This window comes from Sphaerodactylus townsendi, linkage group LG05, assembly GCF_021028975.2.
Source record: "Sphaerodactylus townsendi isolate TG3544 linkage group LG05, MPM_Stown_v2.3, whole genome shotgun sequence".
Taxonomy (NCBI): domain Eukaryota; kingdom Metazoa; phylum Chordata; class Lepidosauria; order Squamata; family Sphaerodactylidae; genus Sphaerodactylus; species Sphaerodactylus townsendi.
Genome location: NC_059429.1, coordinates 70,442,084 through 70,456,962, shown reverse-complemented (window position 1 = coordinate 70,456,962; position 14,879 = coordinate 70,442,084). Strand labels below are relative to the sequence as shown.

The 14,879-nt window shown below is 39.4% G+C and overlaps 1 protein-coding gene across 2 annotated transcripts in view; it reads right to left on the bottom strand.

Moving 5' to 3' along the window:
• The window catches only part of TRABD2B (TraB domain containing 2B), a 345,777-nt gene that overhangs the window by 33,869 nt on the left and 297,029 nt on the right, over positions 1-14,879 (bottom strand). For both annotated transcript variants that reach the window (XM_048498580.1, XM_048498582.1), the window contains one exon: positions 2,953-3,043. In XM_048498580.1, the coding sequence (XP_048354537.1) occupies positions 2,953-3,043 (91 nt within the window). The remainder of the gene's footprint in view (positions 1-2,952; positions 3,044-14,879) is intronic.

Genomic DNA, 14,879 nt, shown 5'->3' with positions numbered 1-14,879 from the left:
CAAGTGTGCTTACTCAGTGGGCACAAACAATCATTGGCTTTTTATGTGTTTAGTTCCTGGGATACAAAATCAGATTAAAACATACACAGTGCTATATAAATCTCTGAGTGATTTGATGCAAGGTAACTGCAAATAATTACTGCAGTTTCTCTTACCACTCTTTTTAAAAAGGGTATTTTTTTAAAAAAAAGAAAGCAGCTGTACTCTCAACAAATTAGGCACTACAGCTGCTGCCCATTTAATTTGGTACACTAGATGAAAAAGAACAATCCAGGAAGCACCTGTGACCAGTGATGACTCTATTGTTGCAGAATTCTCAGAAGCTTCTCTGTCCTTCAGCTATACATCAACATTGTCTGTCCCTCATAGCTTCATGTACTGGCAAGACAAATTGCATGTTGGACTGCCTTTCTGCTGAATTGTACAATTAGCAATCTTTTTTGGGGAAGGGGGAGTGAATGGAAGAACTGAGGAAATGTTTCTGCACTTGAAATATATGGGACTATCAGCAAAATCTGACTATTTTAGAAACTGCATTAAAATAGGGTTGCTAAACCCTCAGGTCCCATTGCCTACTGCTAGTCTGAGAGGTAGAGGGAGAGACATGATTTTAAAAAGCAGCCTTATGCACTTGACAAAGGGTAGCTCTTAATTGTATGGTAAAACCACAGCATTTTCAGTGATTACATGAGGCTGGTAAAAAAAATAATCTAGAACTCTGCCCCCCCTCCACATGCATACCAGTTGCCAGGTTGCTTTCATTCATTTGAATCACCCAGTCCTCAGTATTATCATTTTGAAACTCACAAGCTACTGTTGGGAAGGGGAAGGCAGGGAATATCTGGTTGATAGTGTTGTACTGCACCCAGGCCAGTGCAACATAAAAGAGATTTTCATTTTATTAGACATAGGTTATTCAGCTCCTGTATTTCACTGGTCTACAGAAGAATTCAACATGTTCAGAGCCTCTCTAGAATCAGAAAATATGCATTTATGTTTTTTGCAATATGTATGTGATGTGATGTGACTGATGTGTATGTGATGTGACTGATTTTTTTTTTTAAAGTCAGTTAGACTTGGTCCAGGCACAGACATTTCTTCCACAACGAATGGACTTATTTCTATAGCTTATAGCCCTTCGACTTCTTTTGATATAAATCTATTTTATTTGCAATTCAAACTGAATAATTCCTTTTGATATAAATAATTCCTTTTGATATAAATCTATTTAAGTTACAATTCAAACTGAATAATTTATTCACATTTAAAGAAAATAACAAGCAACCTCTCACTTAGATGTTAGATCTTCATCATGGAATGACTAACAAATCTTCCGATTAGAATGTTAACTAGGGTGACTGCCTGTGCCTGGCAACCAGTGGGAGTCTGGGATTATGGGGGGCAATTGGCATAACAGCATTATATCAGGTCCGGGGAACACCCAGCAGTGATATCAGAACTCTAAAGGAAATGATGGAAACTCTCGTTTCTTTAGAGAGAGGCATGAATATAATATTGTCATGCCTTTGGTGATTTTTTTCTTTTTTTCTCTCTCACTAGCTACTGGAGTGGCAACAGACAACAGGATCTGAGGGCAGGAAATCTTCCTTCTCCAGCTAGTAACTAGCAAACTTAACGTTGACTAGTGGAACATTTATAATTAGAGCAGATAACTTGTCTGGTGTACAGTAATGGGAATATGTGTTCATATGTTTCTAAGAAATAGCCAACACACATTCACTAAGTAACTGACATCAGGAACCAGTCCCTGGTTTGTACAACACATTTAGCTGTACATACATTCAATTTATGAGAATTATCCAATATATGTACTAAAAACAATCAAGTGTACAGTGGAACCAGATTGAGCATGTGTTCACTGTAACTTGTGATCAGGTCTTCTGTGTGGAATTGAAGAAATGGAGGAAGAGGAAATTATGGGGTGAAACAAATATAATAACAGAATATATTTACCTGGTTGGCAAATATCTGTCATGGTTCTGTTGCTCTAGTATAGGGGTCAGCAACCTGCGGCTCCGGAGCCACATGCGGCTCTTTCGTCTTCATACAGCGGCTCCACAGCAACAATGCCAACAATGGCAAGTTGCACTTGGGATGCGGTGAGGGCGCCTCCTTCCCCATCCCCTCCTTCCCTCCTTACTCCCTCCGGCATCCTTTCCCCTCCTTCCTTCGTCTGGCACCTGGGAAGGAGAGGAAAGGACACCGGAGGGAGGAAGGAAGGAGGGGTGGGGAAAGAGGCACGCTCACCGCGTCCCAAGTGCAACTTGCCATCGTTGACGTCACCACCGCTGTCTATCCCACCCGCTTGGCTGAAGGCAGGGCTTGGGGAGGCTGGGGGCGGGGCTGGGTGAGGCAGGGCCAAATGGCTCTTTGGGTGCTAAAGGTTGCCGACCGCTGCCCTGGTATGTTCACACAGGCCTGCTAGGCATAGAATGTTTTGATCTACTCTGAAGTAGAAGGAACTATTCTCAGCAAGTTTTAAATAAAATACTGAAATCCTAAACATTGATAATGGACATTAGTGGTTTAGTCATACATGATTTAAACAGTACTTGTAATACCATACTATTATTTCTAAGGCTCATTCCGCACTTTCAAACTGCTTTCAGTGCTCTTTGAAGCTGTGCGGAATGGCAAAATCCACTTGCAAACAGTTGTGGAAGTGGTTTGAAAATGCATTATTTTGTGTGTGCGGAAGGGGCCTAAGAGTAGAATCTTATGATCAGCCACTATTGAGGGTTGAATCTCAAATTTTCTTCACAAATCATAAATCCACAGTAAAAAAACTTATTCATATTTCTCAAACGTACATATATGAAGATTAAAGCCCAGTGGTCTGCACAACCTATAATTTCACATGGGCCTTCTGACACTAATGAAATAGAGTTGCTTGTTCATAGGAAAAGAAGGAATAAAAGAGAAAAGGCTCACTTTTCAATTGGCTGTCCTGCAGGTACGTGCTCCACTTCAAATCCTGCTTGCCTCATCACATCGATAACAGTGTTGTTGCCCAGGAAATGACCTAAAAAATGGACGGATACAAAAGTCACTGAGAATGCTGACAAACAGCAGCCTCTGGCATTTTCTGGTTTGACTGAGTATCCCTAATGCTGAAAATTGTATTTATTGCTTTGCTGCTTATTTTTTATTTCTAACCTACTGATGATACTAACTAGGAGAAATGAATTGAAAAACTTCTTAGTATTCATGGGAGTAATTTTCCTGTTTCTGTTAGTCACTGATCCTGTTTCAGACAAAACTGTAATATTTTTTAGTCTGGGCAAAACAAAAAAGATTAGGACAACCAATTGTCACTTGGAATAAGACAGTCAGAAAGAACCATACACCCTCACTTCTTTCAACCACAGAACACAACCCAACATACCACTCTTCTGCCAGATTAACTCTTCCTGCCTTGTATACAGGATGTTACACTTGCACAGGTTGTTCAATCACTGCAACATAAGCAGTATCTAGGAACCTCAGCCATTTGCCCAATTGTGGTCTCTGCAATGAGCGTACATTCCCTTCATTTTTTATTCTTGATTATGCACCTGTTTTCCCATCTTAGATCACAGAACCCCTACTATTTCCAAAAGCTGCTAAAGTGTCACATTTTCTCTCCCTTCACAGGGAAAGCAAAGTTGTGGACAGGCAAAATGGTGGATTTGCTTGGCTAGGAATACTTTGCAGAAGGAAAATCTCAGGTAGAAACAAAAAAACTGTGGAAAAACCCCACTGAAAAGCTAACAGCCACAGGGAAAGTAGTGCATGCATAAGTGGACCAAGTCTTCATCAGCTGATATGGCCATAGGCTAAAAGCCAAAGTTCAAGAGCCCTTTAGCTTTTGCCAAGGCTCACACCTCTACACAAGCTGCAGATTAAATAACCAGAGAAGAACCTGTGGTTAGGGTAAAGGGACCCTGGACGACAAAGTAGATTTTTTTAAAGACAAAGGTGATGCAGTCTTCCTTGCTGGCTCATAGACTGTGAGCCCTTCCAACACCAACCCCTTGCATGAGCTGCAGATGAAATTACAGGAGTAGATGTACCTGTAAATAGGGCAAAGGAATGGGGGTTGGCAGGGGAAGTCTTTTATATTCTTTCCATCAGCGGCCACCCTAGTTTTGCTTTTCCCAGTGTAAATATCACTGTTCTAGGACCTTGGTTAATCTTCAGACATTTACATTTCATCCATCATGTGAGCAGTTCCACTGCAGGAGTTGAATGAGAAAGTAAATTATTAACTGGGCTATCTGTGCTGATTGACAATTTTCCAGAAGCTCACTTGAGCTAATTTATAACCTTCAAAAGTGAAAAAGGATGAATCATATGAGCAGACTATTACTGGAATCCTAAACTGGTGGGCAAGTCCCAACTCATACACTAGTTTTCTCATGTGGTTGGATCTACTAGACATGGGAGACTTTGAGACTTTTGAATTGGGAGGTTTGTCTTTAACATATGCCAGTTTGATTCCGTTACTCTCAATTTAAGGGTATAATAACAAAGAATGTCAGAATTTTCAAACTACATTATACATTTCATAAACTGGGGAAATAAAGTTATATAGGCACATCAATATTATCATTGATGTCAGCGGTAACTATTTTTCTGGCAACAATTCCCCTGTCAAATGATAAAATAATTACGTTTTAGCCTCTACCTCTCTTTTGCTTGGCATCTGTTTCATCTGTACAAACAGCTTCTTGAAACTGAAATATGCAACTTTTAGCTTTATCTTTGCTACTTCTCTATTTATATGAAACAATTTATTTTGTTTTAATCATGACTGAGACACATACACACATATACACAGAAAGAGAGAGAGAAAGAGAAGGAGAGAGACAGTGAGAGAGCAAGCACCATACTCAATCTTTTTTTTAATGAAACCCTCACCTTTTATTTATAACGTGTAAAATACAAGGTGGACTTTAAAAACAAAACAAAGTAAGCTAAACGGGAAGTTTCCAAATAGCAATGGAAATGTTTTTAGAGTTAACAGGCCAGACCTTCAAATTCGCCTGAAACTAGGTTAAAAAAAATCTGTTACACAGCCATTGAAACAATCAGCAATTTATCACAAGAGACCACTTCTAACACCCCCATAGTCAGTCTTTTGGATGATGTGCACCATCTTTTTGTTAGCTCAGAATCTGGCTCCATCATGATTTAGGGCATCAAACTCATTGTTTGTACACAGACTTATTAACAGACCAGATGTGAAAGTAAATATCTATCTACAAGGTCTAGTGTTAATAGAGAACATGTGCATGGCTGGTCTTGTGATACAATATGCATCTGATCTGAAACCACCATTCCTTGGGTGCATGTTTTAAAGAGTGTTCTCAACAAAGCCCAGGAACTATACGTGTACCCTTGGCTGCTGCTTCTAGGCATCCAGCCAGGAGAACTACACGTACTTCACACATGTGCAGATTTTGATCCAGCAACAGGATTATCATGGAGTGGGATGCTTTTGGCTGTAAACCTTGGTGCTGGCTTAGGATGATTCTGAAAATCCCTGAATATTCAAGAGTAATTCAAATTTGTTTTGCTCTTTGTATTACAAAGGAAACATGATAATTGGTGTCAGTGTAAGAGATATGTGCATACAGAAATTGTAGTACAATGTTCAAGTCATAGAGAGGATTATTATCAAACAACACTTTTTAGATGACCTTTAAAAATACTTTGAAATCAAATCAACCAAACAAAAAAAGACAATAAATTCCAATTAAAATTCTGTTTATAGGTCCTAACTTGATCCAAGTTTCCACCCACTCTTTTGGAGAAACAAGTAATTGCTTGATTTTAGTTTGCTAACTGGCTTATAACTAAAGCAGAGAAAAGATCCCAAAAATATGTCAAATGACTTCATAGGTTCGAGCACTAGGTGCGACAAGCCTTTGTTTTCCTATTAAGGCCACACACGGCCCCCTAAGAATTCTGGGATCTAGGTTCATTTTGAACCATAGATCTTCCCCTTAGTTTTCATGTGTTTTACAAGTGATGAGTGTATAGGCTTGGGGTTCACTGCTGTAAGGTAAGTTTTGTGCTGCACAAGGAGATTATTGAGATCACTGAGGCTGGGTTAATACATAGACAACTAAGAATATTTATTTATTTATATGTTGGTTTTTTAAAAAACAACAACAACAACAACAACCAGAACACACATACTAGACAAAGTAGAAACCTGGCTGAGGCACAAAAATTTAAACTGGTTATGACTTCAGAGAGTTGTTAGAATTTTCTCCAATGCTTTCAGGCACAAACAGACTTTTATTGACTAGCCACTAGGTTGAATCCTTGTTTACAGGATTCCACCCACACAAACCTGTCCTTTCTCCAGAGTCAGATTAAATTGTACAAGGTCTACTCATCACAAGACACAGGCCTGACAATTGGGTACTCTCTTCTTTTCCAGAGATAGAGCTAAACTGCTCTGCAACACTGCCAAACAGAGCTGCCCTTCTGCTCCTTTTGCTGAATTGTCACTGCTGTGTCCCTGAACCAGAACTCAACCCCCTCTTCTCTTGTGTTCCCTCCAACATCTCATCCCCCTTTTCAAAGGTGATTGGATGCTGAAGCAGCACTCCTATGGGCTCATCTGAATGGCTGATTTTTCCTTCAGAGGCAGGTTTCCACCCACTCTTTTGGAAAAGGAAGTAATTTTTTTATTTTGGTTTACTAACTGGGTTATAACTGACAAGATCCCAAAAAAGTGTCAAATGACCTCAGAGGTTTGCGCTAGGACATTGGTGAGTCATTAACTTGATTTGATTGAAAGCATCCAAGAAATGTGTTTTTTTTCTCTCCTTTAATGCAAAGCAGGAGCAAACAATGGCCTCAAACCTATAACTTCACAATTACTGATATTTTCCAAAAATACCAGCCCAGATTGTGGTCAGTACCAAGAGAACATTGCCAACACTGCTTGCATGCACAGGTTATTTAAGCAAACATGAGACAAATCCTTTGGGGGAAAATATGTTGTATCACGTTCAGAGAAGCAATCTTGAAATCATTTAGCATCCAGTCACCCCACTGACTTCAAAGTGGTTTACACCAATGGTTTGAAGATTATGGGCACTCTCCCATCTCTTGTATCATGGTCCAAAGCTAAGTGATTTAAAAAGGCTTTTGGCTCTACATCTGAATTTAGTGTACACTATGTTTTTCCACTGGCTGTCCGTGAAAGACTGAAACAGCCCTTACATAGATAAACTTACAATAAAGCAACTCTTCAATCTCCCCATGCAGTCTTCTTTTTAATGACCTACATGACTGAGCTCAAGGTCTAGCATCTCCTTATTTTAGTATACCAGAACAAACAGAGTACTTCTGTACAGTACAAGGAAGTATATCAAAAAAGGGATGGCTTTTAAACTGCAAAATAAAAACTCCACCTGAATCCACAATATGGGAATGTGACAAGCATGTGTGTAAACAACATTCAGTGTATAATTAACACATATATAAATACACAGAAAAATAAACTGTATAATCGTAGAAATATACAAAACATCAAAAATGAGCTAGAACATAATAAACTATGTTTCAAATAGATCTTTATCAGACCATTTCTCTGTATTCAGTTTTAAAACAACCACCATTGTAGAACAAGGAGCCCAAAACAGGTCTCTTGTCCCTGCTGTATGCAAAATCTCTTCAGATCATATTTTGATTGGGAAATACTTAGCTTGGATGCAATTTTTTAAAAAACTTTTGGTACATGGAAGTGAATTTAATTCTGTTCACAAACATATGGATACTGTGTAAATATCTATTCAAAGTATTGGATTTAAGTTTCAATTGAACACATTTCTTCTAGAAGCAAGCCTTTATTGGCACAGACAACAGTACAACAGTAATAAAAAACAGATTAAAAATCATATACAATACAGGTCGAAGGAAATCTACTGGCGTTTAGTAATTTCCAGGAGAAAGTCTGCCACTATCATACAGAGAGAAGGATCAGGTTTGTCCAACAAACATTGGTGTAGTCCTAATTAAATGCGGGGGGAGATGGGAGTGAAGTGTAAAGGAGTAAGATTCACATACTTGGATCTGATTTCCTTGAATCTGAGACAGTGTAGTAATTGGTGGGCCAGAGATTCAACTGAGCCATCGTTACATGTGCACAATCTTTTAGCCTTTTTTTGCTTATTAAATCTGCCATGTAACAAGGCAGAAGGCATAACATTAAACCTGGCGAGCATTATGGCTCTCCTTTGAACAGGGTTTATTAAGCATACAGGTAGTGTGCCAAGTGGCCCCGTTCAAATGGGAGAGAAAAATACAGGGGGGAGCACATTTTCTTGGCTGCGGTGATTAGGGTAGAGAACTCTCTATCCAATAGTTGACCTTTTAATTTCCTATAAGCTTCTGAATAGGACAAAGGGCTAAGTGAATCCACTGACAGTCCAATAGAGGTCATTTTTCTTCAATTATGGAAAACCAGGGATTGCAATGGGTGTCAGAGAGCAGACGGTGGACCAGGGAATTACAGTCTGAGAGAAAATGAATTCGCAGCCAGAATCTAAAAGTCCTCAGCCAAGTGGCTGATTCCAAGAAGTTTTGACCTAACTCCAGACAAAGAGCTGCATAGGGCATGCAATTTGGGAGTCCAGTTATCTTGTGAAAAAATTTGGATTGAAGAGAATTCAAGGAGTGGTTAACAGCTTGAATCCAGATTGGGACTCCATAAAGCAATCTCGAGGCGACTTTGGCATTGAACATTTGAGGGCAGGAGGGATAAAGGAGTGGCCACTGCTGTAAAAGAAACGTAGTAATGCTGACATACTGTTAGATGTAGCTAGGAGAGCAGCCTTCCTCTGGGTTGCCCATGAAAGGTTAAAGGAGAATAAGAGGCCAAGGTATTTATAGCACTTAACCTGCATTGAACACATGAAACAAAATGTGTCAAATACTAAATACCGCTCCCTCTGTTTCAAGTTCTGAGATTTTTTAGTTCACATATAGTTTTGATATTCATAACTACAAGCAAGCTTCAGATGGGTGAATCATTGCATCAGTTATTTGCACTGAAGCCTGTTCACAATGGACACTCATGTAATCTGTATACAGAGTACCCTTGTTTTTATACATCTGTTGATTAATTCTCATACGTACAGCTGATCATGTCTACCTCAAAACAATGTTCCTTTCTTCACAAATAAGGTTGAAATGTTAAGTATTACAGCACCATCTGCTGAACCAAACCAAGACACTCTTTTTAGGGTCATTTAGATGTTATCTAGTAAGAAACAGATTACTGTGCTTGAATAGTCTTGGTATTGCAAGGGACAAGAAAAGAGACAAAACCAGAGTTAGTTTGCTCTGTCTCCTCCCACTGTTTACTCCGGCTACCCCCTTTGCCAACTAGTTGGTTGGTTGGTGCTTCAACCAGTGAATCATTGGCTGAATCATCAGCTGCATGAATAGCAAATGATGATAACAAAATATGTGGGGAGGGGGGAAGGGGAAGAAGAAGGAGGAGAGATTGACATCTTATCTGCTAGTGAAAAATAATAGGGCATACTGATAATTTAAAAAAATGGTAAAGGTCTTTGTAATTTTTCTCTATTTTATAATATACTTAACAATTCTGCACTTTTCTCCATAAGTAATAATTTAAGTCTGTTCTACATTTTTCTTTATAACGTTCAAAACTGTATCTTCTTTCTGTTTTTTATGAATCCATCTTTATCATATTTTAGCAACAATATATCACAAATCATGTCCAACACAACAAACATCAAATCTATCACATAAAAAACAACTGTATACAGTTTGCCAACAGCAAAAAAGAAAGAAAAGAGAGAGAAAAAGAAAAACATCTGGTTCACTTCCCACTAACCTCACACTTTTACCTTAAAACAATTTCTTCATGTTTTTATTCTAGATTCTTATAAGAACAATCTTTTAATTTGACATTTAGGCTGCTGATGGGTCATCCCAGCCAGTTGCATATAATGCCAGCCTTGAATGAACTGCACTAGCTCCTTATTCGCTATCGGGCCCAATTCAAGGTATTAACAGTCATCTTTAAAGCCCTTAATGGCTTGGGTCCCATCTACTAAAAGGAGCGCCTATGCCCATATGAGCTGGCCCGTGACCTCAGGTCAAGTGGGGAGGCCCTCCTGGTGATCTCTTCTGCTGCTGAGGTGCAGCGAGAGGGGGCTTGCAGGAGGGCTTTTTCTGTAGCAGGCCCCAAGCTGTGGAACAGTCTCCCTGCAGAAATTCACCAGGCGCCAACACTTTACTGATTTAGGTGCCTGTTAAAACCTTCAACTTTATCTAGGCCAGTGTTTCCCAACCTTTTCGACATCACGGTACCCTTGACCTCACTCTTCATATCTCATGGTACCCCTGCCATCCCCCCACCTTCCCCTCCCAATGCCCCTGCTTGCCACCCCCTCAACTTCCCCTTCCAGGGTGAAGGGAAGCATTGGGTGGGGGTGTATGCAGGAATTGGCTGCTAACCTTGCAGCAGGCCTGCCTCCTGGGCCAGCTCCATGTCCTTGCTGGCGCCGGCAGGAGACACCACAAAAGTGAGGGGGGCGGTAGCGTTGCCGCAGTACCCCTGGGACATGCTCACGGCACCCCAGGGTACCACGGAACCCTGGTTGAGAATTGCTGATCTAGGCCTTCAATGTGTGACCTCCAGAGTCCCACACATGGATGCCAGCTGAAGGGTGGTGGGTGGGAGGAGTGGGGTTTTTAAATGGATGTTTAAATTGATTGTTTTAAAGTATGTTTTTATGTAAGCCATCCTGAGACTTCAGTGTAGGGAGGTATATAAATGGAACAAACAAATGTATATTATGCCTAATGTCTTTAGATTACAGCTGCAGCACATATAATCAGTTCAGTATCTTAATGTTGTTAGTATATTGACAAATACATGAAGCCATTTCTTTGTTTATTATAATTCAGTATAATTCTTCTTTCTTTTTTTATAACTTCTATTAGTAATCACAGATAAAATGAATAAACATGCTTTGTCATAATGTTTGTATTTCAATACATTAAAATGGTATTTCAAGATATTCAACAGAAACATAGCAGTTTACCTATGGTGGGAAATCTGAATCATTAACCACTGCTCCATAATTAACCACTGCTTCAAATATTGTTGACATACTTGACGGCCATTAATTTGGAGTAATGTTCATTTATATTTTGTATCATTCTGATAATTTCTCAAAGGACACAATTGGCAACCTAGCAAGAAATGTACCAACCCATCTGCCAATATAGAGATGTTACATACATCTAATTCAGGCATTCCAGTCTGCAGTATGGTTTCCTATGTTAGAAAATCTGTCAAACAGCCTGGGTACTCCAGATCAATTTAATTATTTGTAGACATAAATTACTCTTTGCCAAATGTGTGACAATGGCATCATGACATATCTGTATGGGTTGCTTTAGTATTGACAATGTTATGGTTCCTGCTTTTATGATATTACTATATTATTTTTACTTTATGAGCTACCTCAAGCAAGTCTTTGGAGAAGCAGTATACATATTTTAAAAAGGAAATGAACACTGAAGGACACTTCTCCTTAATCAGAAGTACAATATTGTTCCTGACTGCAATAGGCTGCAGAGTGTTGCCATCAAATCTTTGCCTTACTCCCTCCCCCTGCTCCTCACATTTTGGTGGCTGAGATATGTTTATTTCTGTCAGTCATGTAGATCATGGCCTGAATACTAGCCTTGGACTGCAACAAGCCTCTCCCTTTCAGTGATTAATTAGTATTTAAGTACCGTGATAGAGAAAATAATATTTTACTTTATAAGTTAAGGCTCTGGCCTCCTTATTGGAGTATGAATCTATCAATCTATCTAGAACATTTTTACCCAGCTCTGCCTCCAAGGAACTCAGAGTGCTGTATACAGTTCTTTCTTCCTTATTCTATCTCCATAGCAACTTGGTGAAGTCAGTGTGACAGAGCTTCCTGGCAAAATTGGGATCTGAACCTTCCATATCCTAGCCTAACACTGTCGTTGTTATACTATATGTCTCAATTTTTGCTTTCATTTGCTAAAACTGAGGACTACCTCAGTTTTCATTAGCTCTGAATACCTGTGATCTGTCCCTGTTGTACTTATTCTTGGGTTACCTTTGGGATTGTTGGCTACTCAGATATTTGGAACCTCTAGACTCTAGAGAATCAGGTTGGTACCTGGAAACTGCATGGATAGGTAGTTATTTTCCCCACTTTCTCCTCTTGATGTACTGGCCTCTCACCTTCCCTTCTTGAATGATACATGCTGTGTGTGCACCTGAAATAATTATATGCTAATGCAACTGCCTTAATACTGGGTATTATTATGGTTTACTTGCTATTATGGTGAGAGCTTGAGTGTGCTAATTATTCTCCTTGGTGAACTATCTCTGATTTTATCATTCTCAGGGTTGCAGTTTTTCTTCCAAACTTGTACAAGGATTCTCATCATTTGGCCAACCATCACTTCTACTAATTGTCTGTATCAGTGTCTAGATTCTCTTAGCCAGGGGTGAAACGTAAGCCAGCAGTTCCTAGCAATGAGAAGAAGTGGAAGAAAATTAGTATCTTTACACCTAGATTACTCTGGGGTGGATTTGAAGTAAACAGGAAGTGAAAGCCACTCATACTGACACATGTCTAGAAGAATACATTATCTTGCAGACCAAACACAGTAACAACCATTATTTCAACATTATGAAAAGTAGCACCACGTCATGCAAACCTAAATAGATTCACTTTGATTTCAGTTTTATAGTACTTGAAAGGATCCATCTATTGGGAATGTCAAGATAGAATCTTAAGAAAATTAATTCAGTAATCCATATCTTCTCATTCACACAGGATTACACAAATATTATCTTGTTTGTATGACAAGGGAAAAAGTGATAGTTTTCAAGAAATGTTTTATGCTTTCCCTGGCTTTGGAGATACTCTCAAATTACTTAGCCTGGTTGCTACAGTATTCACTGACATAGGGAATTAGAGGGGTAAAACAGGACAAAGGAGAAATGGATAATTCCCTCACAAAAGGCCTCCATCAACAGTGCCTTTGAAGCTATACAAAAGAAGAAAAAACCTTTACCCTTACTAGGCCATTAGCTGACACACAGCAGAAATCCAGCGATTTTGATGCATGTTCAAGCAGAGCTGTATTTTGCACAATTAGTTATTAAAAGGGCCAAAGTAAACAGGGTCAGGAGTTCTCAGTTCTCCACAATCACCACAAATAAATCAGACATTTGTAGCCTCTTGGTCCCTTTTCTTGAGAGAGCCTTTGTGTCCCTGTTCCAGTTCATTTGGCAAAACCTACCGTGTTTACTGTGGTTAGGCTAAAGCAGTTGGATAAAATACAAAAAGGAAGTACTGTCTGTTCACTACTGTAGAAAATATTTATCAGTTAAATTGCTCCCTTCTTCAAATTGTATATTTTTAGGCCAATAAAATATAACATTGGCAATGGCCAATCTCTGAAACGGTGGTGCTATACTATTACTCTCTAACTTCTTCGTCATTTTATTTTTTATTAACTCTCATCAAAGAATTATGATGGCTCAAAGCTTACATTCACTTTAAAAAATGGCTTCAGAATTTTCACCCAAGAGGAGGTGAGGAAAATTCCTGCACCTGAACCAAGCTTCTTAGGAGGCGAATCCGAGGAACTAACAAAGATAGTGGTAGACAAGGAAGAAGTTCTGGCAGCCATTGATAAACTAAATGTTACCAAATCCCCTGGCCCAGATTGCATTCACCCAAGAGTTCTTAAAGAGCTCAAGCATGAAATTGCTGATCTTCTCACTTTAATATGCAACTTATCCTTGAAATCAGGCTCCATCCCTGAAGACTGGAAGATGGCCAATGTCACACCAATCTTTAAGAAAGGATCTAGGGGGGACCCGGGAAATTACAGGCCAGTCAGGTTGACATCTGTTCCTGGTAAATTAGTAGAATCTTGTCATTAAAGATAAAATTATAAAACATGTAGAAAAGCAAGACCTGCTGAGAAAGAGTCAGCATGGCTTTTGCAGAGGCAAATCCTGTCTTACAAACTTACTAGAGTTCTTTGAGGGATGTAAACAGGCATGTGGATAAGGGGGAACCAGTGGACATTGTCTACTTGGATTTCAAAGGCTTTTGACAAAGTTCCTCACCAGAGACTATTGAGAAAACTCAGCAATGAAGGAATAAGAGGGGAAGTCCTCCTATGGATTTAAAACTGGATTGAGAAACAGGAAGCAAAGAGTGGGTGTAAATGGGAAATTCTCACAAATGGAGAGAGATGTAGAAATTGAATTGTCCCCAAGGATCCATTATTAGGACCAATTAACTCTTTAACCTATTCTTGAAAATGACCTGGAAGTGATAGGAATTGGGTAGCGTGGTGGCCAAGTTTGCAGATGATGTAAATTAAATTATGTAGGGTGGGCAGGAACCACAAAGGTTGGCGAGGAGCTCAAAGCGGACCTTGATAAATTAGGGTGAAGTGGAGCTAAGAAATGGCAAATGCAGTTCAATGTAGCAAAAAAATGCAAAGGTGATGCACATAGGGGCAAAAAAAATCCAAACTTCACATTAAGACGCTACAGGGCTGTCAGTGCTATCAGTCACTGAACCAGGAAAGGGACTAAGAAGAGCTGTCTTAGTTGATAGTTCCATAGAGATGTCAACTCAATGTATAGCAGCTGTGAAAAGGCAAACTCTATGCTGGGGATAGTTAGGGAAGGAATTGAGAATAAAACTGCAAAGGTGTCGTACTTATATAGAAACTCGTAGATGCTACCTGCCATGGAATTACTGTGTTCAGTTCTGGTAAGCCACATCACTCAAAAGGATATT